The sequence below is a fragment of the Lynx rufus genome, unplaced genomic scaffold (assembly GCF_022079265.1).
Source record: "Lynx rufus isolate CCGP_SWC_20201006 ecotype Redwood Valley unplaced genomic scaffold, mLynRuf1.p SCAF_3, whole genome shotgun sequence".
Lineage (NCBI taxonomy): Eukaryota > Metazoa > Chordata > Mammalia > Carnivora > Felidae > Lynx > Lynx rufus.
The window spans coordinates 162,861,552-162,888,857 of NW_025814845.1; the positions used below are offsets into that span (position 1 = coordinate 162,861,552).

General features: G+C 38.4%; 2 protein-coding genes across 2 annotated transcripts in view; both read left to right on the top strand.

Annotated features, from left to right (window-relative positions):
• The window catches only part of HOOK3 (hook microtubule tethering protein 3), a 131,751-nt gene extending 120,419 nt beyond the window's left edge, over positions 1 to 11,332 (top strand). The window contains exon 24 of the mRNA XM_047091532.1: positions 11,264 to 11,332. The gene's annotated coding sequence lies outside the window, so the exon portion shown is untranslated. The remainder of the gene's footprint in view (positions 1 to 11,263) is intronic.
• FNTA (farnesyltransferase, CAAX box, alpha) overlaps positions 8,763 to 27,306 on the top strand; it is a 31,087-nt gene continuing 12,543 nt past the window's right edge. The window contains exons 1-4 of the mRNA XM_047091535.1: positions 8,763 to 8,973; positions 11,264 to 11,349; positions 23,049 to 23,163; positions 27,030 to 27,134. Of these exons, the coding sequence (XP_046947491.1) occupies positions 8,768 to 8,973; positions 11,264 to 11,349; positions 23,049 to 23,163; positions 27,030 to 27,134 (512 nt within the window). The 5' untranslated portion in view covers positions 8,763 to 8,767. The remainder of the gene's footprint in view (positions 8,974 to 11,263; positions 11,350 to 23,048; positions 23,164 to 27,029; positions 27,135 to 27,306) is intronic.

A 27,306-nucleotide genomic window follows, 5' to 3' on the forward strand; every position in this document is an offset into this window, starting at 1 on the left:
AGCACAGAGCCTGATACAGGGCTCAAACTCAGAAACCAAGAGATCATGAATGACCTGAGCCAAAGTTGGACGCTCAACCGACTGAGCCACCCAGGGGCCACTTTTTCTTCACATTTCTAATGCTTGCAGTTCATTGAGATTTGTGGATCCATAAATTTATATTTTTCATCCAATTTATAAAAATTGCAGCCATTGTTTCTTCAAATAACTTTTCTGTCTCTTCTCCTTTGGGAACTCTGGTTACATTATTAGTGAACTGAAGTCCCATAGCTCACTGATTAATCTCTTTTCAGTTTTTTTTCTCTGTTTCATTTTGGATAGTTTCAATTGCTGTCTTCAAATTTACTCCTTTTTTCTTCTGTAATGCCCAATCTGCCTTTAATGCCATTCAGTGTACTCATCACTTCTAGAAGTTCCATATATTTTTGGTGTTTTGGTTTTATGTATACCTTCCACATCTCTACTTAATATGTTTAATCTTTCCTCTAGCTTCTTGACAAATATGGAACACCATTATAATTGTAGAAATGTCCATGTCTGTTGACTGTACTGTCTTTGTCTGTTCCTGGTCAATTTTGATTCATAGAATTTTTTCCTCTTGATTACCAGTCGAATCTTTCTGCTTCTTTGCATGCCTAATAATTTTTAATTGTATACCATAGATTATGAATTTTATTTTGTTGAGTACTGAATTTTTTCCTATAATAATCCTTAAACTGTTTTTATGGGATATGACTAAGTTAACTGGAAACAGTTTTATCCCTTTGCATCTTACCTAAACAGAGCAGTGCTTACTCTAGGATCATTTTGTCCCTCTTTTTCCTGTCTCCATAGTTTACCTTTTCCAGAATGTCATATAGTTGGAATCACACTATACTATACTAATACTATACTGTACTAATACTATACTGTACTGTACTATACTATACTATACTTACTATATGTAATCTTTTCAGATTGGCTTCTTTCACTTAGTATTTGTATTTAAGTTTTCTGCATGTCTTTTTTGTGACTTGATAGTTTTTTTTTAGTACTGAACAATATTCCATTGTCTGTATGTACCACCATTTATCCATTTGCCTACTGAAGGACATCTTGGTTGGTGGCCAATTTTGTCAATAAAGCTGCTATAAACATCTGTGTGTGTGGAATTTAAAATACAAAACAGATGAACATAAGGGAAGGGAAGCAAAAATAATATAAAAACAGAGAGGGAGGCAAACCATAAGAGACTCTTAAATACAGAGAACAAACTGAGGGTTGTTGGAGGGGCTTGGGTAGGGGGATGGGCTAAATGGGTGATGGGCATTAAGGAGGGCACTTGTTGGGATGAGCACTGGGTGTTATATGTAAGTGATGAATCACTAAATTCTATTCCCGAAATTAACTAAAAAACAAAACCTCTGTGTGCAGGTTTTGTGTAGACATAAGTTTTCACCTCCTTTGGGTAAGTACCTAGGAGCACAATTGCTGGACTGTATGACAAGAATATGTATAGTTTTGTATGAAACCACCAAACCATCTTCCAAAATGGCTGAGCATTGTGCATCCCCACCAGCAGTGAATGAGAGTTCCTGTTTCTCCACATCCCTGTCAACATCTGGTATTGTCAGTGTTCTGGATTTTGGCCATTCTAATAGGTGTATGGTGGTGTCTTGTTTTAAGGCAAGACCTTTTTGATTACTCTACCCAATGCCCTGTGGATTATGTGATTTCTCACTTTAGATGGCAGTATTCCTGACCCTGTATGAGCTTTGGGAATTCTATCTAATCCTTTGTGCAATACTTTCTCCAGCCTTGGTTACTTTCCTTACACACATACACTGATCATTATTTAACTGAAACTCATATACCATTCAACTGAAACACATTATTCAACTGAAACTCAACTGAAAACTTCTGCAAATCTTTGGAGTTCCCTCTTGGTAGCTGTCTCTTTTCAGGCATTCTGCCCTTTAAAATATAGCCACTTTGGATTCCTCAGACTTCCAGCTCTGCCTCATTTCAGAAAGACGACTATGCTCTGTGTTTCCCCTCACTACATCATGATGATTTGGATTTTTTTGTGTTTATTTATATTTGAGAGAGAGACACATACACAGAGCACGAGCAGGGGAGGGACAGAGAGAGAGGGAGACACAGAATCCGAAGCAGGCTCCAGGCTCTGAGCTGTCAGCACAGCACAGAGCCTGATGAGGGGCTCGAACTCACAAACCGTGAGATCATGACCTGAGCCAAAGTCAGCACTTAACCAACTGAGCCACCCAGCAGCCCTGATTTGGAAATTTTTTATAGGCTGTTAAAACAATTATAGGATTCACCTTACTTGTTTCCCACTGCTCCAGGATCAGTTTCATTTTTCTGATGTCCAGTGATCTGAGAACTGTTGTCTCATTTTTAAAAAATGTTTTTATTATTTTGAGAGAGAGAGAGAGAGCACAAGCAGGGGAGGGGCAGAGAAAGGGAGACACAGATTCCGAAGCAGGCTCCAGGCTCCATGCTGTCAGCACAGAGCCTGATGTGGGGCTTGAACCCACGAGCTGTGAGATCATGACTTGAGCCTAACTGAGACGCTTAACCAACTGAGTCACCGAGGCGCCCCTGTTGTCTCATTTTTTGATCCAGTTTTTCAGTTGTTCCAGTCCCTGATACTCCATATTGGCAGTAACAGAAGTCTTTATTATTATAAATGTAGGCAGGATAATGGTAGTAGAATTATACTCTTTGTATTGTAGTAAAATTATATGATGTTTTAGATTTCCTTCAAAAGAATCCAGTAGGTTGGGAGATCAAGTAAGGGATATTGATGAAATGAGTATCCATAAATTGATGATGATTACAGTATTTGACAGGTGAATGATAGTTCATTGTATTATTTTCCCCATATTTGGGTGTATTTGACATTTTCCATTATAAAAAATAAATATAGAGTATTTATACAAATCTATAGTAATCAAGCTAGTGTGATACTTATATAGGGATACACATAGATTAATGGAATAGAAGTGATAACCCAGAAATAACCTCTACTTTTATGGTCAATTGCTTTTTGAAAAGAGTACCAAGACCACACAATGGGGAAAGCATTCTTTTCAACAAATCATGCTGGGACAAGTAGATAGCCATATGCAAAAGAATGAAGTTAGACCCCTATGTCTCACACCACATACAAAAATTAACTCAAATTAATGAGAGACCTAACTGTAAACGCTACAATTTATAAAACTCTCAGGGAAAAAAAAATGTACATCTTGAGGTTGATCCCTCTCACCTTTGTCAAACTCTTTATTTGACTTCCAGGGCACTACATCTGTCTTCATTATTCTACTATTACCATCGCTACAGCTATTCTTTTTTTTTTTTTTTTTTTTTTTTTTTTTTTTTTTTTGGTGACTTTTGCTGGATCTGCCTTTTCTCTCCAACTTCTAATGTTTGAAATGCCACCAGAGTTCAACCCTTCCTCCTCTACTCTTTTCTATCTACACTCACTACATTAATAATCTCATTCAGTCTTTCGTTTTTATATAACAGCTTTGGGCTAAAGACTCCCATATTGGAGTCTCCAGTACAGACCTGACTGAACTCCAGACTCATATATTCAAATGTTTACTCAATTTATATTATTGAATATGTAAAAGGTAGCTCAATCCTAACATGTCCAAAATAACTCCTAAATGCCCTCCCAATCACACACACACACACACACACACACACACACACACACGCACACTTTCTCCTATTGCAACAGAATTCCCTATATGTGCACATGTCAACATCACTGCCCAAGCCTAAAGTCTTGGAGTCATCCTTGACCCTCCCTTTCTCTCACCCAAACCCAATATCCAATAGCTTAGCAATTCCTGACAAGTCAATCTTCAAAATTTAGCCAGAATTTGGCCTCTTCTCACCACTCTCACTATTCCTACCCTAGTCTAAGTCACTATCTCTCCTGGATTACTGCAGTACGCTGTCTGGTCCTCCTCATTTTTACTTTGCCCTTCCATGCTACTGTATTTTGAATGGATGAAAGACAATCCATTCTCAACACAGAGGACACTGACCTGTAAACGCATAAATCACATCACTCCACTACTCAAAATCCTTCAATGACTCCCCATCTAACTCAAGAGTAAAAGCCAAAATGCTGTAAGGCCCTATGTTATCTGCTCTGCCTTAACTCTCTGACCTCATCACCTCGTACCCTACCCTTCAACCACTCCATTGCACCTACACTCCCACACTAGCCTCCAAGATCATGAACACTTTCCTCAGTGTTTTTGGACTTCTGCCAGAAATGATCTTCTGGAAAGATATTTACATTGATGCACTCAAATCTGTATTCAAATGTCACCTACAAAATGAAGGCCTCCCTATCGACATCAGTAGTAACCCACCTCTACACTTTCTCTCTTTCCTGCCTATTCTCCTTAGCATTTGTTACTGTCAGCATTCAATAAATACAACATGTTTATCTTCTTTATCTCCCTCACTATAGTGAAAGTACCATAAGCACAGAAGTTTTTTGTTGTTGATTTCTTTTCATTGCTGTTGAGAACAGTAACTGGTCCACACTGGTCACAAAATGAATCCTTATTAAATCATGGATCATGTTTATTAATATGAAGATAGTCATTGAATGAAATGTAACAGTGAAAAATTATAAATGTTAAATATTGAATGATGTATGAATGATTAAGTACTATATAAAGTACAGTATATAAAAGGAATATCATGCAGTCATTAAAAACTATCTGTTTCTAAGAGGAAGCCAGCCTACACATTATATTTGGCAATATATTTTAACAGTTGCTTCAGAGTGTTCAGACAGAAGCAAGCTGCCTTGATAAAACTGAAATTGTCTTTCTTTTTTACAAAATTTCACACGGCCTTTATAGAAAGATGAGCTACAGCTTTCGTTAGTCTTGATGGTGGAGTTAAGCAGCCAAAAGACAAACATAGGCTCCTCGTTCTGGCAACCAGAATTAACCAGTAATCATCTACTTTACCCCTCTTATTCCCCCTCCCTTTTTCCTCCCCCCTTTCTACCAGGTACTAGCTCATGGAGTGCAATCAATGTCCTGAAGCAGTGTAGGTATCATCCTTTCTGACTGTAGCCAAAGAGAAAATGGTGAAGCCTAGAGAGCACTGGGGGGGGAACTGGAAGCCCAGGCATTTAACACAATCTCTAGGCACCTAATAACTACCAAACTTCTGGGGAAGACTCTGGAAGAGTGCAATCAAATTAGTAGTATCATGTGGTAATAACAGCTATACCAATGAAAAACTCTTATCCCTAATTCCTGAAAATAAAAAATTAATTGATGATGAACTATACTTATGAAAGAGGTAGATTTTGTGATATTTAAAATATACAACAATAAAGGTGTTAAAAATTGATGAATAATTTGCACTACAACTTCTATCTTATTTTATTTATACACACATTGTGATTTATTTATATTTTAAAAAGTAATATATTTTAACATTTTTTTATTGATTGGTTTATTTGTATTTACCATGACATAGTGGTTGCTTTTCAACTCTACCTAGGCCTGTCTCCCCAGCAGTTGTGACACCTTGATATCCTTAGGAGACTTAATGACTTAATGCACCATGGACTGAAAGAGTAGAGATTCTCAACCTGAGCTGCATGTTAGAATTATAAGGGGAGCTTTTAAAATATACTGTTGCTGGGGCGCCTGGGTGGCTCAGTCAGTTTAGCATCCAACTCTTGATTTTGGCTCAGGTCATGAACTCACTGTTATGAGAATGAGTACTGAATTGGGCTTTGCACTAAGTATGGAGCTGCTTGAGATTCTGTCTCTCTGATTCTACTGCTCACCATCTCCCTCTCTCAAAACAAACAAACAAAAAGACAAAAAAACAAAAAACAAAAAAACAAAAACCAACCCACAATAAAACATGATGCCAGGGCCTCACTCTAAACCAATGAAATTAGAACCTCTGGGGGTTGGGGGAAAGTTCCTCAAAAAATTAAACATAGCAGGGCATCTGGGTGGCTCAGTCGGTGAAGCAACCACCTCAATTTTGGCTCAGATCATGATCTCACAGTTCATGAATTTGAGCCCCACGTCGGGCTCTGCGCCGACAGTATGGAGCCTGCTTGGCATTCTCTCCCACTCTCTCTGCTCCTCCCCCTCTCACTCTATATCTGTCTCAAAAATAAAGAAACATTAAAAAAAATAAATATAGAATTACCATATGATCAAGCAATCCCACTTCTGGGTATGTCCAAAAGAAGTGAAAGCCAGGGACTCTAAGAGATATTTCATTATTCACAACAGCCAAAAGGTCAAAACAACCCAAGTTGTTATCCATTAACAGATGGATAACAAAATGTGGTATATACATACAATGGAATATTATTCAGCCTTAAAAATGGATATTCTGCTACATGCGACAACATGGATGAAACTGGGGGCCATTATGTGAAGCAAAATAAGCCAATTACAAAAGGACAAATACTATTATGATTCTTCTATGAGGATTACTCTTTGATTAGAGTAATCAAATTCATAGAGACATGAAGTAAAAGCTGATTATTAGGGGTTAAAGGGAAAAGGTGTTCAATGACAAATATTCAACCAAGTAAATTTTAAAAATAGAATTGGCTTTATTAATTGAGTCATGAATTGGGCAGCATCCCACATACCAAATAGAGTGGTGCTCCATCAAGTTGCAGAAAAGGAAAGATTTTTAAAGGTAGAGAAGGAGGATAAAAAAGGAATTCAGCAAAGAATCCATTGTGTAAGGCATGGTCACCCTCCTGATGGTAACAGAAGGGGTCTATCAGTGAATTTCCTCGTACTGACCAGTAAATTCCATGTTGGCTAGTTAAAGGTTACATTCCTGGGGGTAGGGATGGGCAGAGAGGTTGAAACTGCAGTCAGGTTAGGTATGAAGTCTTGGCTTGCTGATGTGGGGCTCTTAATATAGTGGTTCCATTTGAGGTCTGTGGTTTTCTTTTTAACAGGGAATGGGGAGTTATTTAATGGGTATAAGAGTTTCAGTTTGGGAAGATGAAAAATTCTAGAGATGGATGGTGGTGATGGTTGTACAACAATGTGAATGTACTTAATGCCATTGAACAAGTACACTTAAAAATGATTACAAAGAGGAGTGCCTGGGTGGCTCAGTCAGTTAAGTGCCTGACTTCAGATCAGGTCATGATCACATGGTTCATGAGTTCAAGCCCCACATTGGGCTGGCAGCTCAGAGCCTGGACACTGCTTTGAATTCTGTCTCCCTCTCTCTCTGCCTCTCTCCCACTTGTGCATATGCTCTCTTTCTCTCTCAAAAATAAATAAACATTAAGAAAATGATTACAAAGATAAATTTTATGTTATGACTATTTTACCATGTACACTCACACACACTTCAAATTCTTACCATGGCCCCTGGCTTCTTCTTTAATCTTATCACTTACCAATTCCTTCCCCTCATTAACAGGACTTCAGTGATATTAGCATCCTTGCTGAGCCGAGAACACACTAAGCATGTACTCCCTATCTGCTCTACATGGCATGCATTTTCCTGTTTCAGGCCTTTGCTCAAATGGGCTCCAGAAAAAATCTAGAGGGTGAAAAATAATCTTCCCTCTACTGTTCTGAGTCCTGGCTGTGAACCCTGCAATAAAAGATTAACAAGAGAAAAACAGATTTATTAACATGTATGCCTCATGTATACATGGAGGATATTTAGAAAAAATTAGTAATTCACTGAGGTTGCTTAGAATTCAGGCTTAAATATCATCTTAATAGGGAAAGGGAAGTGGGAATGTAGGCCTCTCAGGGAAGAATGATTTTTAGGAAAGATGAATGAGCCCTTAGAAGAGTAGATGGGATATGATATTTTGACAAAATTTGTCTGGATGTGGTCTCCACTTCTACTCTGGAAACCCCAGTGTTGGGGTTTATGACAACAGAGATTTTTTTAGATTTGTCTTTAGGCAAATAAAGGGAGCTCAGAGAAAGCTTCTGACCGCATTTGCTGTTTTTCAAGTGCCTACAGCTCAGAAATAATTAGTATACCAAAGCAGCAGATTTTGAAATGGCATGTCCTGAATACCTACATATTTTAGGGTGGTATATTGTTACCGTTCATTACAATGTAAACTTCATGACTACAGAGACTTTATTTACTGCTGTGAAAAAGCCACATAAAACAGTTGTTCAATGAATGTTCACCTTTTCTATATCATATACACAGTACCTGTATAATTAAGATTTTAATTTCGAAAGACAGAAAAGCCTGTATTACTTAAATTCTTCGATATCAACACTTAACATTCAAAAGAAAAAAAATGTGCACAAGAAACATGAAGCTTAATAGGGAGCACTGGAGGCCAGTTACCTAGATATGGGTGAGAGGTGTTGGGTTTTCAGCTGACCTTATCTACTGCTTCTAAGATACTCTGTCCAAAACAAGAGAGAGCCACCTCCCATACGAAGGGGAGCTAACAAAACCAACACCTTCCTAAGTATCAACTACAAGCATTCAGAAAGGCCTACAGACAGGATGACGTGTGTTTCTGGTGTCCCTAGAAACAGTGCAGTTTCCTCACTTGTGGCCAAGTGCCCATCTCAGACCTCCAGGGCTGGAGCGCAACCCGGGTCTCTCTGGTCCGCATCTCTATGGTTGGGAAGCGAGAAAGCCGGAAGTGGGCCGCCGGTGGGGGAAGGGAGCGAGGGGCGGGGCCGCGAGGGGCGGGGCCGCTGCCACCACCTCCGCTGCGGACCGAAACGAGATGGCGGCCACTGAGGGGGTTGGGGAGGCTGCGCGGGGCAGCGCGTCCGGTCAGCCGGAGCCGCCGCCGCCCCAGCCGCACCCTCCGCCGCCCCAGCAGCAGCAGCCCCAGGAAGAAGCTATGGCGGCTGAGTCCGGAGAAGCGGTGGCGTCCCCTATGGACGACGGGTTCCTGAGCCTGGACTCGCCCACCTATGTCCTGTACAGGTAACGCCCACAGCAGGGCCGCCGCGGCGGAGGCCCTTCCCTTGAAGGCGTGTGCTCAACCCGGCCGGCGGTTCCGGGTAGGCTCCTCTGGCCTCAGCGTGTCCGTCCGAAGTTTCCGCCGCTTCCCTGGCCGGCCGGCCGGCCGGGGTAGGGGGGCGCGCTTGCGGCCCTCGCGCTCTTTTCGGGGTTGCTTTTTCCCGGAGTCAACGTTGTCACCTAGAGACAGAGGGGAGACCAGAGAGCAAACAGCGTAGAAACTGCAACACACTGGACAACACTCTTTCTTAGGCTGTTTGGGTGTGATTCAGGAATTCAAGAAATATCCCGCTCTCTTGCATGCTCCCACAACGCTAGCCTGATAATCTGAGTACCGAAGGGTTTGAGTGCTGTTTAATAGCCGGGCAGGAAATAATTATTTAAATATAAATAAGGTCCGGATTTGCTCACTTTAAAAACAAGGTGTAAGGGCTTCCCAGAAGTTTGTACTGTTAAAGTGGAGACAGCTAGTGTAAGGTCTTTAAGGTCTGGGACATTTTCGTTCAACATTTTCTTTAATATTTTAGCCCCTACCATCAGGCACCGAGTTTAGGCTATAAGACTGAAAAGGTATTTGTTCTTAAGCTGTGTAATACATCCCTACATCACCTCCTACATAATACAAGAGGTGTGCAGTAGCCAGTATAGGGTACTTTGTAACTTTCTTGCTTTTTCTCCCCAGTCTCATCCCTGTCAGTTCTTTGCTTTCTGGTAATGCCAGTTCCCTAGCTGCAATGAACTTGCAAAGACAATGGAGAAATCCTTGTGACTTATTTTTCTTTTGTCTTGTTTTTTTTCTTATGCAGTTCTAGGTAAACCCATTAGATAGCTTATTTGCCTTGGTTTTATGAATGAGTGAAAGTCACTATCCAGATTTTGTTATTGGAGTTTTACTCATTTAATTTGGCTGTGGTAGCCCCATAATCCTCACACCTCCTCTCTGAATTGTAAAATATTCAGCTGCTTCACTTGGCTGTGTCTGATTTTTCAGTGACTAAATGATAGCCTTACCTTTCTCGTGCCACTCCCCCAGTCTCTAGGTCTCACTTCACAACTTCAAGATTGAGTAGATGCCACAGAATCTTTGCTGCCAGTAGCTGATCAGTATAGAGAAGTAAAAGATGAGTGGAAGGAAAAGAATATAAGCAAAAGAGTGGTTAAGACAAGTTTGGGCAGTTTGTACAGAAATATCTATAGGCACCCTTTGGTGCCGCTAAAATGTTCTTTTAGCATTTATAATGAGAAGTAGGTTTCAGTGAATGCTTACTGTATGTATTACTTACTATATATATATTAGTATATATACGGAATATATTTACTAGCCATGTGCTTACTGTTAAACACATTTAAGTGCTTAACGTGTTATCTCATTTAGTCCTCCAAACAGTCTTCTAAGGCTGGGTAGTGATAGCGTCTCCATTTTATCAGTGAAGAAACTGAGGCCCAGAGAGATTAAGTAAGTTTCTCAAGGTCACACAGCTGGTAAGTGGTAGAGCCTACATTCTAAATCAGACAGTTGTCAGGTTCCAGAGCCTGCTCTGTAAAGACCAACTGGACCCCCTCGCAGTATACAGTAAACTAATAGTGTTTACTTTGATTTTAAAATGTGAGTTCCTAGCAAATTGTTATTCAATGTTTATAAATGCTGACTAACTGCAAAAAGTCTCATTAAACCAATGAACTGAATTGATTTCTAGGGTAAAACTACTGTGTACCTACTGCAAAAAAACATGTTTTTCCACTTCTATAAAAACTTTAAATTTGGGAACTATTGTTTGATTAATTTCAGTGGCAGATTTTCATTTTTCTTTATGTTACTTTGAAAGTTTAATATGGGGGCGCCTGGGTGGCGCAGTCGGTTAAGCGTCCGACTTCAGCCAGGTCACGATCTCGCGGTCCGGGAGTTCGAGCCCCGCATCGGGCTCTGGGCTGATGGCTCGGAGCCTGGAGCCTGTTTCCGATTCTGTGTCTCCCTCTCTCTCTGCCCCTCCCCCGTTCATGCTCTGCCTCTCTCTGTCCCAAAAATAAATAAACGTTGAAAAAAAAAAAATTAAAAAAAAAAAAAAAGAAAGTTTAATATGTAAAGCAAAATGGCAAAACTTGGTAATGAAGAATCCAACCACAATTACATTAATGTATTTATAATTGACTAATATGGATGCAAGTGTAATTGTTGCTATTGTTAAAAACACCAGAGTTGTTCTTTCTTCTTATGTGTTTGAATACAATCACTGAAAAAATATATTTATTTCAGGGACAGAGCAGAATGGGCTGATATAGATCCAGTGCCGCAGAATGATGGCCCCAATCCAGTGGTCCAGATCATTTATAGTGAAAAATGTAAGTTTATTTTTATTAGGAAAAAGTCTATAAGTCAAACTTAGTAGCAGAGTTGAAATTGACAACTATATGGCTAGGTAGATGACAGGTTTTTGTCTAATAAAGATTTAAATGACTTAAGCTAATACTGTTTTTTATAATTCATTTTCATGGTTAAAACTTTCATTTTGTCCAAAGAATGGACATATCCTAAGTATAAATAATGAATAATACATTATAATATGTAATAGCTACAATGTGGTTATGCTTTTCATTTACTGTGTAATCTGCACACAGGATACAGCATAAATGAGTTATTGTTTTATGTAGAATAAACTTAGGTTGCTGAAACTTGCGCATTTTGAAATATATTTCAGCAGTGAAGTGCTAGGCTCAGTTGGAATACATTTACTGACATTAAAATGAGTGGATTATTTTCTTTGACAAAGTATCATTCTTTCATAATGAATGTGAATGAAAATGCTTTGTAAATTGAAGGTCATGCAAATGTTAATTGTTAGTTGTTCTTCTAAGAAAGGATAGATGAATAAAATGGAATGCTAGTTTTGTATTTTTGTGTGCGTGTATAATTCTGATTTAAATTAGTTCTGCCCCCCACCCCAAACCTCATACCTTTTCTGTGTGCGTATATATGTACATGTTTCAGTTAAAGCTCTGTTATCCAAGATCATTCCTTTTTTAGGAAAAGCATTTATTGTACTTTTCTGACTATGAAGTAATGCCAAGAAATGTTTGAAAAGCAAGAATAATGGTCTGAAGGTTTGACCTATCAAATATGAAAATGTAGTACTAAAAATAACGTGTGGAACTAGTGCAGAAATAAATAGATTTGGTAAGAAATCTAAAAATAGATGAGCATAGATGGGAACTTAATATTTGATAAAAAGAACATCTTATAACTGTATGAAAAGATGGATTAATCAGATTGGTTTTGCAGCAGTTGTCTATGCATTTGGATATAAGCAAAATTATATCCTTGTTTCATGTCTTAATTGGAAATAAATTACAGATGAATTAAACTTCTAAAACAAGACTAAACATACTAGGAGCAAACAAAAGAATAATCTTTTGTTCTTTTGGTGAAGAAGGTATTATTAGGCAAGATGTAAAACTCAGAATTGAGGAAAAGATCAGAAGATGTAACTGCATAAATGCAAAACTTTCACATGATGAGAGAGATGATACAAAGATAGAATTCGTGAGAAGAGATCTGTGAAGAAATGTTAACCTCACTAGTAATCAGAGAAGTGAAAACCACAACTTTTTCAGATTCATGAGGTCACTAACAAAGATGTTGGAAAAATAAACTGATACAATCATACATTTCTCATTATGTTAAAAATTATTTAATAAAACCGTTTTTTGCAGGCTGAAAAAATTAACGTTTAAAATTCTTACATATATCATGATTAGAAACTACAAAGGAAAAGATAGAGAAATATGAGTTGTCAATCAAAAATTGATAGGTATAGGGGCGCCTGGGTGGCGCAGTCGGTTAAGCGTCCGACTTCAGCCAGGTCACGATCTCGCGGTCCGGGAGTTCGAGCCCCGCGTCGGGCTCTGGGCTGATGGCTCAGAGCCTGGAGCCTGTTTCCGATTCTGTGTCTCCCTCTCTCTCTGCCCCTCCCCCATTCATGCTCTGTCTCTCTCTGTCCCAAAAATAAATAAAAAAAACGTTGAAAAAAAAAATTTAAAAAAAAAAAAAATTGATAGGTATATATATCAAAATTTAAAATCTGTACAAGTGAAGACACTCTGAATAAGTTAAAAGGGAAACAGCAGTATGGGAAAAGATACACCATATGAAACAGAATTGATATTCAGAACTTTGTAAGGAATTCTTACAAAAGGTTAAGGAAATAGGCAACTTAATAAAAAAATAGACAAAGGGTATATGAACTGGTAGTTTACAGAAGAGAAAATTTCGTTGGCTTTGAATTTTTTTTTTTAATGTTTTTACTTAATTTTGAGACAGAGAGAGACAGAGCATGAGCAGGGGAGAGGCAGACACAGAATCCGAAGCAGGCTCCAGGCTCTGAGCTGTCAGCACAGAGCCCAATGCAGGGCTTGAACTCCCAGACTGTGAGATCATTACCTGAGCTGACGTCGGACACTTAACCAACTGAGCCACCCAGGCGCCCCAAATTCCATTGGCTTTTAAAGAGGAGGAAAAGTCCATTATCATTAGGAATGGAAGATACACAAAATAAAATGGGCATGTTATTTCCCGAACACATATTAAAAGGCAAAAAATTAAAACTGTCTTATGATATCAGGTATTAGGACATATGAATGGATGCATATATTTCAGATGATAATTTTCATGTTTAGCCATTTTGGGGTTTGGTTTGTCTAGTAAAACTGGAAAATGCTCATATCATAACCTTGAAATATTGCTCCTAATGATACATTCTGGTACATTCTGACATAGGACATCAGAAGATGTACTAGGAGGTTAAGAATACAAACATTAGAGACAGAACAACTGGTTTAAAAAAAAAATTCTTTTTTTTTTTTTTTTTTAGAGAGAGGGTACAAGTGAGCCAGGGCAGAGAGAGTGAGGGGGGGAGAGAGAGAGAGTCGCACCAGGGGCAGAGGTGGGGGTGGGAAAAGAGAGGGAAGGAGCTCACGGCGGGGGGTGGGGGGGGTGGGGGTGTTGCTCATGTTCACCAGAGGCATAGCAGAAGCTCATCGGAAGCAGGGCTCGTGCTCACCTGAAGTGGGACTCAAACTCGCTAACTGTGAGATTATGACCTGAGCTGAAGTCAGATGCTTAACTGACTGAGCTATCCAGATGCCCAAACTGGTTTAAATTCTAACTTCACCATTTTATTGGCTCTATAACTTTGGACAAATTATTTAACCTCTCTTTACCATTATTTCCTCCTAGGTAAAATGAGGATAATAATAACTGCAGTTGACTCTTGAATACATGAGAGTTAGGGGTGCTGACCCCCCCCAACTCAGTTGAAAATCCACATATAACTTTGGACTCCTCAGAAGCCTAGCCTACTGTTGCTGGCAGTCTTTCTTTAATAACATAAATAGTCGACTAACACATATTTTGTACGTTAAATGTATTATATACTGTATTCTTACAATAGAGTATGCTAGAGAAAAAATGTTATTAAGAAAATCATAAAGAGGGATGCCTAGCTGGCTCAGTCTGTAGAGCATGTGACTCTTGATCTAGGGGTCATGAGTTCAAGCTTCACGTAGAGGTATAGTTTACTTAAAAAAGAATTCATAAAAGAAAATGCAGTACTGTATTTATTGAAAAAGTCTGTGTATAAGTAGACCTGTGCTGTCCAAACCCATGTCGTTCAAGGGCCAGTACTTTATTGAGTAAGTTATACACATAAAATAATAAAACCTCTCTGGCTCAGAGTAAGTACTATATGGTTTATTTAAATCTGTAACATTTTTTGAGGAAGCATAATCTTGGAAGCCACTTATATATGTGTGTTTTGGAAAGTGGATAAATAAAATGTATCATTGTCATACAGTTGAGTACTAGATAACCATTAACAGGATCTAGATTATTTATAACATGGACAGATCTCAGAAACAGCGTTGAGTGAAAAAAGCCACGTAAGTTTTAGAAGCTTTGGATAGGACATTATATTAAGTGTGTAATTTTTATTTTATATTTTTTAATGTTTATTTTTGAGATACAGAGTGCCAGTGGGGGAGGGGCAGAGAGAGAAGGAGACAGAGGATCCAAAGTGGGCTCTGTGCTGACAGTAGCAAACCTGATGTGGGGTTCAAACTCACAAACTGAGATCATGACCTGAGCTCAACTACCTGAACCATCCAGGTGCCCCTTAAATGTGTAATTTTTAGTTTAGAGAATACTTTAATATTGAAGACTACAGGAAAAACAATCTAATGAATATAAAATTCTATTTATATAACCCCAGATTCATTTATAAGCCTATCGGTTTGGCATATATAGTTGTAAGGCTGAATATTCTATTTCTACTTGTAGAATTCTGCCCCCAAAAAAGGCATTCATATGTAAATTATGCCATGGCCTTTGTATGGAATGAATAGTGGACAAAGAGTGTTGTAGATGTGTATATGGAAGAACATATAATTGAGGAGGAGAATGGCAAAATGAAAAGCAGTGTGAATAATAATATAACAGTTTCATTAAAAATAAGTAACTGGGGTGCCTGGCTGGCTTAGTCTATAGAGCATGTGACTCTTGACGGGGTCATGAGTTCAAGACCCACGTTGGTCATAAAGATTACTTAATTAAAAAGAAGAATTAAAAAAAAACAACTATGTTTATATGCTTAGAAAAATGTCTGGTAACAACCAGTACCCTTGAAAGAAATCCAGTGCATTGGAGAGTGGCATTGAAGTGGGGGAAACTTCATGTACTTTTATATTGTTTACAGTGTTTGCATGGAATATGTATTCTTTCTAGTTAGAAATGTTTTTTAAAGTAAAACGTGCTCATTGTAGAAAATTTTGAGTATTAAAAATCAAAAGAAGAGTCTCATCATCAAGAAATAACTACTGTTGGGTCCCCTGGGTGGCTCAGTTGGTTAAGCGTCCGACTTCAGCCCAGGTCATGATCTCCTCTGTGGGTTCAAGCCCTGTGTTGGGCTCTGTGCTGACAGCTCAGAGCCTGGGTCCTGCTTCGGATTCTGTATCTCCCTCTCTCTCTGCCCCTCGCCACTCACACTCTCTCTCTCTCAAAAATAAACATTAAAAAAAAAAAAAAACAGAAAGAAAGAACCACTGTTGGGCTCTCAGTCGGTTAAGCATCCGACTCTTGATTTCAGCACAGGGCATTATCTCACGGTTTGTGAGTTCGAGCCCTGCATCAGGCTGTGCGCTGGTGGAGCAGAGCCTGCTTGGGATTCTCTCTCTCTGCCCCTCCCCCATGCACTCTCTGTTTCTTTTTCTGTCTCTAGAATAAGTGAATAAACTTCAAAACAAAACAAAACACTGTTACCCTCAACAAAGTAGGTTTAGAGGGAACATACCTGAACATAATAAAGCCCATATATGAAAAACCCATACCTAGTGTCATCCTCAATGTGGAAAAACAGGGCTTTTCCTGTATGGTCAAGAACAAAACAGGGATGTCCACTCACCACTTCTATTCAACATGGTACTGGAAGTCCTAGCGACAGACAACAAAAAGAAATAAAAGGCATCCACATTGGTAGGGAAGAAGTAAAACTTCACTATTTGTGGATGCCATGATGCTATATATAGAAAACCTGATCATCAAAAAACTGTTAGAACTGATAAACAAATTCAGCAAAGTCACAGGATACAAAATCGATGTACAGAAATTGCATTACAATACACCAGTGATGAAGCTGCAGAAAGAGAAATTAAGGAATCACTCCCCTTTACAATTGCACCAAAAACAATAAGATACCTAGGAATAGACATAACCAAAGAGGTGAAAGACCTGTACTCTGAAAAACTATAGAACACTGATGAAAGAAATTGAAGATGACACAAAGAAATGGAAAGACATTCCATGGATTGGAAGAACAAATATTGTTAAAATGTCTGTTCTTCCCAAATACCCAAAACAATCTATATATTTTTTTTTTAATTTTTTTTTCAACGTTTATTTATTTTTGGGACAGAGAGAGACAGAGCATGAACGGGGGAGGGGCAGAGAGAGAGGGAGACACAGAATCAGAAACAGGCTCCAGGCTCTGAGCCATCAGCCCAGAGCCTGACACGGGGCTCGAACTCCCGGACCGCGAGATCGTGACCTGGCTGAAGTCGGACGCTTAACTGACTGCGCCACCCAGGCGCCCCACAATCTATATATTTAATGTAATCCCTATCAAAATGCCAACAGCATTTTTCACAGAGCTAAAATAATCCTAAAGTGTGTATGGAACAACAAAAGATGCCAAATAGCCAAAGCAGTCATGAAAAAGAAAAGCAAACCTGGAGGCATCACAATTCCATACTTCAAGTTCTATTACAAAGCTGTTGTAATCAAAATAGTATGGTACTGGCACAACAGTAGACACACAGATTGGGGCACCTGTGTGGCTCAGTCAGGTAAGCGTCTGACTCTTGATCTCAACTCAGGTCTTGATCTCAGGGTAGTGAGTTCAAGCCCTGTGTTGGCTCCGTCCTTGACGTGCAGCCTACTTAAAAAAAAAACACACACACAGATCAGTGGAACAGAATAGAAAACTCAGAAATGAATCTGCAGTTATATGGTAAATTAATCTTCAACAAAGCAGGAAAGAATATCCAATGGGAAAAAGACTTGTCTTTTCAACAAATGGTGGGAAAACTAGACAGCTACATGAGAAAGAATGAAATGACTACTTTCTTACACCCTTCACAAAAATAAATTCAGAATGAATTATAGACCTACATGTGAGACCTGAAACCATAAAAATCCTAGAACATAGGCAATAACTTCTTTGACATTGGCTGTAGCAACTTGTTTTTAGATGTCTCCTGAGGCAAGGGAAACAAAGGCAAAAATAAACTATTGGGACTTCATCAAAATCCAAAGCTTCTGCACAGTGAAGGAAACAATAAAATTAAAAGGCAACCTATGGAATGGGAGGAAATATTTGCAAATGACATGTCTGATACAGGGTTAGTATCCAAAATATATAAATAACTAAACCAAAAAAGTGAATAATCCATTAAAAAATGGACAGAAGACAAGTAGAGATTTTTTCAAAGAAGACAAACAAATGGCCAACAGACACATGAAAAGATACTCAATATCACTTATCAGGGAAATGCAAATCAAAACTATAATGAGATATCACCTCACAATAGTCAGAATGGCTAAAATCAACACAAGAAACAGCAGGTGTTGGCGAGGATGGGGAGCAAGTGGAACCTTCTTGCACTGTTGATGGGAATGCAAACCAGTACAGCTACTCTGGAAAACAGCATGGAAGTTCCTCAGAAAATTAAAAATAGAATCACCCTACAGTCCAGTGGTCATACTACTAGGTATTTATCCAGAGAATACAAAATACTAATCATAGGGTTACATGCATCCTGATGTCTGTCGCAGCATTATTTACAATAGTCAAATTGTGGAAGCAGCCCAAGTGCCCATCAATCGATGAGTGGATAAAGAAGATGTGGTAAAGGGCACCTGGGTGGCTCAGTCAGTTAAGCATCCGACTTTGGCTCAGGTCATGATTTCACAGTTTAGGAGTTCGAGCCCCACCTTGGGCTTTGCGCTGATAGTGCAGAGCCTGCTTTGGATTCTCTTTCTCCCTCTCTCTCTGTCCCTTCCCTGCTCATGCTTTCTCAGAAATAAACATTAAAAAGAATAAAGAAAAAGATGTAAATATACACAACAGAATGTTACTGAGCCACATTTGCAATGACATGGATGGAGCTAGAGAGTATTATGCTAAGCAAACTAAGTCAGAGAAAGATACCATATGATTTCAGTCATAATTGGTATTTAAGAAACAAATGAGCAAAGGAAAAAAAAAAAAGAGAGGCAAACCAAGAAGCAGACTCTTAACTGTAGAAAACAAACTGACAGTTTACCAGAGGGGAGGTGGGTAAAGGGATAGGTTAAGTAGGTGATAGGGATTAAGGAGTGCACTTGTGATGAGTACTAGCTGATGTCTGGAAGTATTGAGTCATCATATTGTACACCTGAAATTAATATTATACGGTGTGTTAACTAACTGGAATTTAAAAACTTAAAAAAAAAAGAATGTTCTTGATGACACAGTAAGTTACCAGTTTAAAAAAAAAAAAAAAAAAAGATGGGCACCTGGATGGCTCAGTAGTTAAGCTTCTGACTTCAGCTCACGTCATGATCTTGAGGTTCATGAGTTCAAGCCCCACATCAGGCTCTCTGCTGTCAGCACAGAGCCCGCTTTGGATCTTCTGTCCCTCTGTCTCTCTGCCCCTGCCCCACCTGTGCACACTGACATGCTCTCTCAAAAATAAATAGACATTTTAAAAAAAGAACCACCGTTAATATTTGGTATATAGCCTTGTACTCATCTGTGAATGTTTCTGCAAAGTTGGTTTCATATTGCATATATGTGCATGTGTGTATGTTTTATATGTGTAGATATGTGTGTACATAAAATAATGTATATATACATTGTATATAGAGTTAATGTGTTATAAGCATTTTGTTATAACTTGAAAATTATTTGGGAGCTTGGTTCTTAGTGCATAATATTTCATAGTTATTTGCCACTTATGTTTCTAAATTTTATTCTGGTATGATTTAAATTCAACTTTTTAAGGATAGTGTTTAGGGGCGCCTAGGTGGCTCAGTCAGTTAAGCATCTGCCTTCAGCTCAGGTCATGGTCTCGTGGTCTGTGGGTTCGAGCCCCGCGTTGGGCTCTGTGCTGACAGCTCAGAGCCTGGAGCCTGTTTCAGATTCTGTGTCTCTCTCTCTCTCTGCCCTCCCCTGTTCATGCTCTGTCTCTCTCTGTCTCAAAAATAAACGTTAAAAAAAAAAGGATAGTGTTTAGAAGTAGGTAACCTTTTTATGTCTCAGAATTTTTTTTTCAATATTTATTTATTTTGAGAGAGAGAGCACAATCAGGGGAGAGGCAGAGAGAAGAAGAAGAGAGAGAATCCCAAGCAGGGTCCACACCAACCGCCAGTGCAGAGCCCGATGCAGCACTTGAACCCTTGTGAACTGTGAGATCTGACCTGAGCCGAAACCAAGAGTCGGATGCTTAACCAACACAGCCACCCAGGCACCCCATGTCTCAGAATTTGTAAAGAGCTGTAATTGTTTAATATACATATATAGTATGTATTTAATATATATATGTATATTGTAATTGTTTAATATATATTTAAATGTTTATTATTTAAAAAAAATTTTTTTTAAGTTTATTTTTGAGAGAGAGAGTGAGACAGAGCACGAGTGGGGAAGGAGCCAAAAGAGAGAGGGAGACAAAGAATCTGAAGCATGCTCCAGGCTCTGAGCTGTCAGCACAGAGTCCGACACGGAGGCTTGAACCCACAAACCCCAAGATCATGACCTGAGCCGAAGTCGGACACTTAACTGACTGAGCCACCCAGGCACCCCTATTTTTTTATTTTTGAGAGATAGGGTCTGAGCAGGGGAGGGGCAGAGAGAGGGAGAGACAGAATCCGAAGCAGGCTCCAGGCTGTGAGCTGTCAGCACAGAGCCTGACGTGGGTCTTGAACTCACAGACTATGAGATCATGACCTGAGCTGAAGTCAGATGCTTAACTGACTGAGCCACCCAGGTGCCCCAGATCTGTAATTGTTCATGTTCTTCTCTGATAATTTCACTTTGGGGGCTTTAGTCTAAGGAAACAGTATGTGCACGTATGTATTATATATGTAACTTAAAAAAATTTTTAGTGAAAAGTCATTGGAAGCTTAAAACAGTGATTTTTATAAAACAAAATTGTAAATGATCCACATTGCCAATATTAACAGACTGGTTAGGCAAACTAGGATATATAGATACGGTTTTTATACATAATCTGTTAAAAGTTTTTGAATTACCAGTAGCTGGAAAATTATACAGTATTAAGAAAAATAGCATATCATGTCCACATACGTTTTTAATTGTGGAAAAAAGTATTTAGGAGTGTTTACCACATTTTTTTTTTTTAATAACGTGTGTTGAGCTATCATCTATTCTGTGCCATAGCACAAACTATGTTATGAGGGCATTTCAGCTGCAGTATCTACTGGTTCATTTTGATTAGTGGCATGGCCTTTGGCATCAGTCTAGATTTGGGTTTAACTTCTGTCTGCAAGATACACTGACCCATTGTGAACTTGTTGATCTCTCTGAGCCTCAGTTTCTCTTGTGGAAAATGGGAATACATCAGGTTAATATTTGTCAAAGTCTAAGTTTCTTCAGTTAAGAGATTGGCAAAGATGAGAAGTTTTAATATATTAGTGAGGATATGGAAAAAAATAGTCTATTCATACATTCTTGGAGGGAATATATATATATTGATCAGATCTTTTTTAGAGCTTAATTTTGCAATACCTGTGAGCATCAACAGTGCACATCACCTTGATGCAGTAATTCTACTTGTAGGAATTTATCTTAACAGATGTGCTGAATTTGCACATGCACACAAAAGCATACAGTGGTACTCAGGACAGCAAAAGAATGAGATATTCATTGATAGGGGATGAGTTAAATAGAATTTGAGTACCATACAGTGAAATGCTCTGCAGCATATGGTGAACTTTGTTTTTTTTTTTAATGTTTTTTTTTAAATGTTCATTTATTTTTGAGACAGAGAGAGACAGAGCATGAATGGGGGAGGGTCAGAGAGAGAGGGAGACACAGAATCTGAAACGGGCTCCAGGCTCTGAGCTGTCAGCACAGAGCCCGACGCGGGGCTCAAACTCACGGACCGCAAGATCATGACCCGAGCCGAAGTCGGACGCCCAACCGACTGAGCCACCCAGGCGCCCCAACATATGGTGAACTTTGTAATGGAATATTATGTCTTCCCATCTCTGTTCCTCAGTGTATTCATAAATAAGCATATATTTTTAACTAAATGAGTAGCATGCTGCTCCATTTCTTCCTGTTTTCACCTAATAGTCATAGCAGTTATTCCGTACGTGTATGTACCAGAGCAGCCTCATTACTAATGACTGTCGTTGTATGAGTGTAATGACATGTAATGTATGAGTGTAATGACATGTCGTTGTATGTCGTTGTATGAGTGTGCCATAATGGACTTAGCCCATTGTTTACTAATGGAAAGATTATTTGTTTCCAATTTTCATTGCCTTTTTTTTTTGAAGCCAGTCAGATTTATCAGTGGGTGGTTATATACCAACTTTAGTAAGTTCTCATTAACCTATTACCATCAGACCAGCCTTTTAAATTTTTCTTATGTATGTAATCAAATACTCCAGTAAATTTCCTTGGATGCTTTGGGTGTGTATGGGAGTATATTTGTAAGAAAACTTCCTAGAACTGGAACAATAGTTCCAATTGATTCAATGAGTATGTAAATTTTACACTACCTTTAATAATGTGTGAATGAAAAAAGCAAGGCCCAGAACATAGAGTGTGATGTGATCTCATTTACTTTTTATTTTTTTTAAGATTTTATTTTCAAGTAATCTCTGTACCCAACACTGGGCTCGAACTACAACCCCAAGATCAAGAGAGCTAGCCATGTTCCCCACTGTGATCATTTGTATTAAAAAATGGGAGGATGGATTTAGAACATATATTTGTATATCCATAGAATGTATTTGGAAGGCTACAGTAGAATCAGTTAACAGTGGTTGCTTCTGTGGAGAAGGACTGGGAATTTAGTCAAATTTAGTGTGAACTTTTTTATACTGTTTGAATTTTCTACTATCATGTACATTGCTTTTTTCACTTATAAAACTGACAAAATGTGAGAAAAGTAGTAACTGAATATATTTGAATATATGCACTTTAATTTTACTTTAATGCATTAGGTCTTTTGGAGATTTGGAGTCTGGCATTAACCCCTGTACATACACACGAGCAGGAGGCACAGTTACACATATATTATGGCTGTGACACTAAAGCATTCTCAAGGTGGCATTCACATAGTCATTTGACTTTCTTTTGTTTATTGTTATAAATGATACACATGCAGTATCTTTCCTCATAAGATAGAACAGCATTTTGTATTATAGTGCTAAGTTTAAACAAGAAAGATAGTCCTAATGCAACGGTGTGCTCTCTCCCCAGTTAGAGATGTTTATGATTATTTCCGGGCTGTTCTGCAGCGTGATGAAAGAAGTGAACGAGCTTTTAAACTAACCAGAGATGCTATTGAGTTAAATGCAGCAAATTATACAGTGTGGTAAGTAAAACTCATCATTAATATTTCCCACGTAAATGTCTCATGTTTTAGTTCAGATGGCTCTTTTTTTTCCTTAACTAAACTTCAGTTGTTATCAAAATAGTAATTCATGCTATGAGTTTAAAAGTCAGAGACTGAATGAAAAATGACATCCTCTGCCCCCTTCCTTCTCACTACCAGGGTCCCACTCCCCAGAGGCAAGAACTCTTGGCTGTTTTTTCTTAAGCTAACCTGTATATTCTAAATATGCTGACCCACATTTTATAGTATTTCAGAGTATTCCTTTTAACAGATTGCTTTTTTTTGTTTAGTTTCATTTTCTTTGTGCCAGTAAGTAATTTGTCTCCCATGTGCTCTGATATGTATAAAATGTGTCATTTCTGCTGAACACAACAGGTAATCCTTCAGCTCCTTTTTTGCTTCTTCACCTGTACATCTAGTTTGGGCACTGTACATCTAGTCTTCAGCTCTTTCGTGTGTTCATGATCCCGTTTCCAGACCTGACCCTCTTTCTCTTTATTGATTTACTCTCATTTTACTGACCACATTCTTGAATAGAAGAGAACTTGTAAAAGGATATGTGGAAAAACATTTTTGAGATTTTGTACATTGAAAAGTGTCTTAATAGAGGCTCTTCTCGATTTTATTAGTAGAATTCTAGATTAGAAATATTTTCCTTCAGAATTTTAAAGATGTTTTTCTATTTCCTTTAGCCTCTATTGAGAAGACTCATTACTTCACGTTTAAACCTTTTTAGCAGGTCCAGGGAATTTTTTTTTTATGTTCGTTTGATAATTCCCTCTCTCTTTCCTCTGTTTTCTCTTTCTGGAATGTTTTTTTAAGTCACATGTGGTATCTTTTTTATTGCTTTTTCTTATTTTCATTTCTTTGTCTTTTCATTTACATTTGTGATATTTCTTCAACATTATCTTCTGACTGTGTCTGTGCTCAAAAATTTCTTAATATCCAAAAGCTCTTTTTTGTTCTCTGAATTTTTTTTAATAGCATCTTATCTTTTCATTGATGTGTGACATATTTTCATTTTTTTGTGTTTGTTTTGGTCTCTTTCTTTCATGCAAATATTTTTTTCAAATCCTTGACTCTCCTTTCAAACTTATAATGGAGGCAGGACAAATCCTGATTGGAAGCTCTGTGTGTGGCAGGACTTGTCGACGGGTGGGCTTCACTGTGAGGTTAGTGAGTGGAGATGTGGCTGTTTTGTGTGAAATCTTTACATGTCAGCAGTTCTCCATCTTTTCTTGTGGCTAGTTTTTTCCTCCAGAGAAGAGTCGTCTGGTTATTGCCTCAGGAGTATGTGTTTGGCTGCCACAGTTCTGGGGGTCAGGCAGGGGAAGATGGGTTGGGTGGGGGTTCTCAAATGTTTAGTATATCAACATTTTACGTTTCCTTGTTTCACCCTATATTCCTTTTCCTCACCCTATATTCCTCTGTGTCTGTTATTCCTTTCTGCTTCAGATTTTTCCAGAGAATAAAGCGACTTATGTCTTGCCAGGTTTAAAAAAACGAAACAAAACATGGTTTCTTCTCCTGTGTGTCTCCTTTACATTCACACAAAACCCTTCACTTCTGACATTTCTAGTCAACAATGGCTATGGGTGTTTCCCCTACCAAGCAATTTTCTCTGATACCAGTTGTGTATCCTACAATTTAACTCAGTTCTGACATTGTCTACCTGACATTGTGTACATACCTGAGATTCAGATAGCATCAGATCCCCCAGGTTTAAGGGCTCAGTCCCACAAGACTGCCCCCTATTTCAGATACTTAGTGCAAGTCCATTTGTCACCTGTGCTTCTAACTGATGGGCTATAAATCAGAGGTTCCCATGACCCCTTCTTAGGGCTCAGTTAATTTGCTACAGTGGCTCATAGAACTCAGGAAAACAGTTACTTATGTTTAACAGTTTATTAAAGGATGTGATAAAAGATACAGATGAACAGCCAGATGAACAGATACATAGGGCAAGGTCTGGGAGGGTCCCAAGCTGAGGATCTTTTGTCCTTGTGGAGGGTATGTCCTTCCTAGAACATGAATGTGTTCACCCACCTAGAAGCTCTTCAAACCCCCTAGTATTGGGATTTTATAGAGGTTCCCTCATATAAGCATGGTCATTTAACTCTATTTCTAGCCCTTCTACTCTATCCAGACGGAGGTGGGGCTGATAATTCCAAGGTTTGGTCTTCCTGGTGACTAGGAGCCACCTAAGCACCCCACCCAGAGTTGCCTCAATAGGATGCTTCTAGTACACTTATCACTTAGGAATTTTTAAATGTTCAGGAACTCTGTGCCAGGAACCAGGGGCAGAGACATACACATAATTTTTTTATCTCATACCAACTTAGTAGATGTTGTCACTTCTGTGCTCAAGGTTGGGGGAGGGGTCTTGGCTGTGTTAAGGGCTATTTCCAGATTTTATACTGTTTCTAGCCCCATCCTTGATTCCTGGTTTTGGGAATACCTGACACCTCTGATTTCCAAACCTTTTTCCCTCTGTTGACAGTTAGGTTTTTAGCACTTTCTGTTTTTCAAAGTCAGTTAAAACTTACCTGTCAGCTTACCATTTTCCATAATTCTGACCTTTCCCAATTGCTGTGGTATCCCCTTGTCCCTAATTCTCTTTGTCCTGTGGATTTATACTGTTTTCATTCCTTTACTATCATTTTATGGGGTTTTATTAGGGTAGGAGGATAAACTTATTTACTTAATCTACCATGTTCACTGGGATTCTTAGTATGATATTCCATCATTTTGGAATGAATCACATCTAATATGCACTTTCTTATCTTTTAAGAAATTCCTGACTGTACATAACACAAAGTAACTTAGAATGCATTTAAAAATCTCCTAAGTTTATTTGCTGTTTTTTTTTTTTTAATTTTTTTCAACGTTTTTTTATTTATTTTTGGGACAGAGAGAGACAGAGCATGAACGGGGGAGGGGCAGAGAGAGAGGGAGACACAGAATCGGAAGCAGGCTCCAGGCCCTGAGCCATCAGCCCAGAGCCTGACGCGGGGCTCGAACTCACGGACCACGAGATTGTGACCTGGCTGAAGTCGGACGCTTAACCGACTGCGCCACCCAGGCGCCCCTTGCTGTTTTTTTTAAAAGGCAGTACGTCTGATAACTTTACCCATGTAAACCAAGATGCTTATGTCCATGCTTTATGAAGCCTAATTTTCTTTAATAATAATAGAGAAATACTGTTATAGTCCTATTTAGCATTTCATTTTAAAAGATAACTTTCAAAGCAGCTGTTTTTCTTTTAGTATATATTGAGTTGGAAATTTTGAATTAAAAATAGACCAGAACTAATAATCATGTCTTTAGAGAAAAGTTTTTTTTTTTTTAATGATTTGATTCTACCTATGAAGAAATTAAAAAAAAAAAAAAAGAAATTAAAGAGAAACGTGTTTCATTTATAAGTAGGATATTTGTGGTGGCTCTAAAAATACAATATATGCTGATGTTTGCAATGGAATTAATTATATGAATAATATATCTAAACAAGCTGTATCATGTAGGGAAATATTATAGGTAAAGAGATGTCTTTGATTTGCCTGCAATAGAATAGTGGTAACCAGTGTTAACTGAAAATAATCATTAGTTAACTGAAAAAAATCATTTGTTGCCTTTCACCAGTTTTAGTTCAAAATGCTGATTCTTCCAATCACCAGATAGTTGTAGGAGTTGGGACAACCCCATGCAGTTCCATTGCTAAATTATTGGTTATATGGAATACCTACCAAAAAAAGAAGCGTGTCTAACTGTATTGCTAAAGCTTTATCTGATCCTGTGGCTAGTCAGTTTATGTGGAGTAATTAAACAATGCTTAATGTTTGCTACAGGCATTTTCGGAGAGTTCTCTTAAAGTCGCTTCAAAAGGATCTACACGAGGAAATGAACTATATCACTGCAATAATTGAGGAACAGCCCAAAAACTACCAAGTTTGGTAAGATGAAAATAGGAAGGAAACATGTCACTATGCTAATATTACCTTCCCAGTGATGAGATTATAGGGAATTTATTTCTTTATAATTTAAGTACTTTGCATTGGAGCTAATATTACCTGTCTCATAGGGTTTTTAAGAGAATTAAATGAGATAATTTTATGTTTAGTGCTT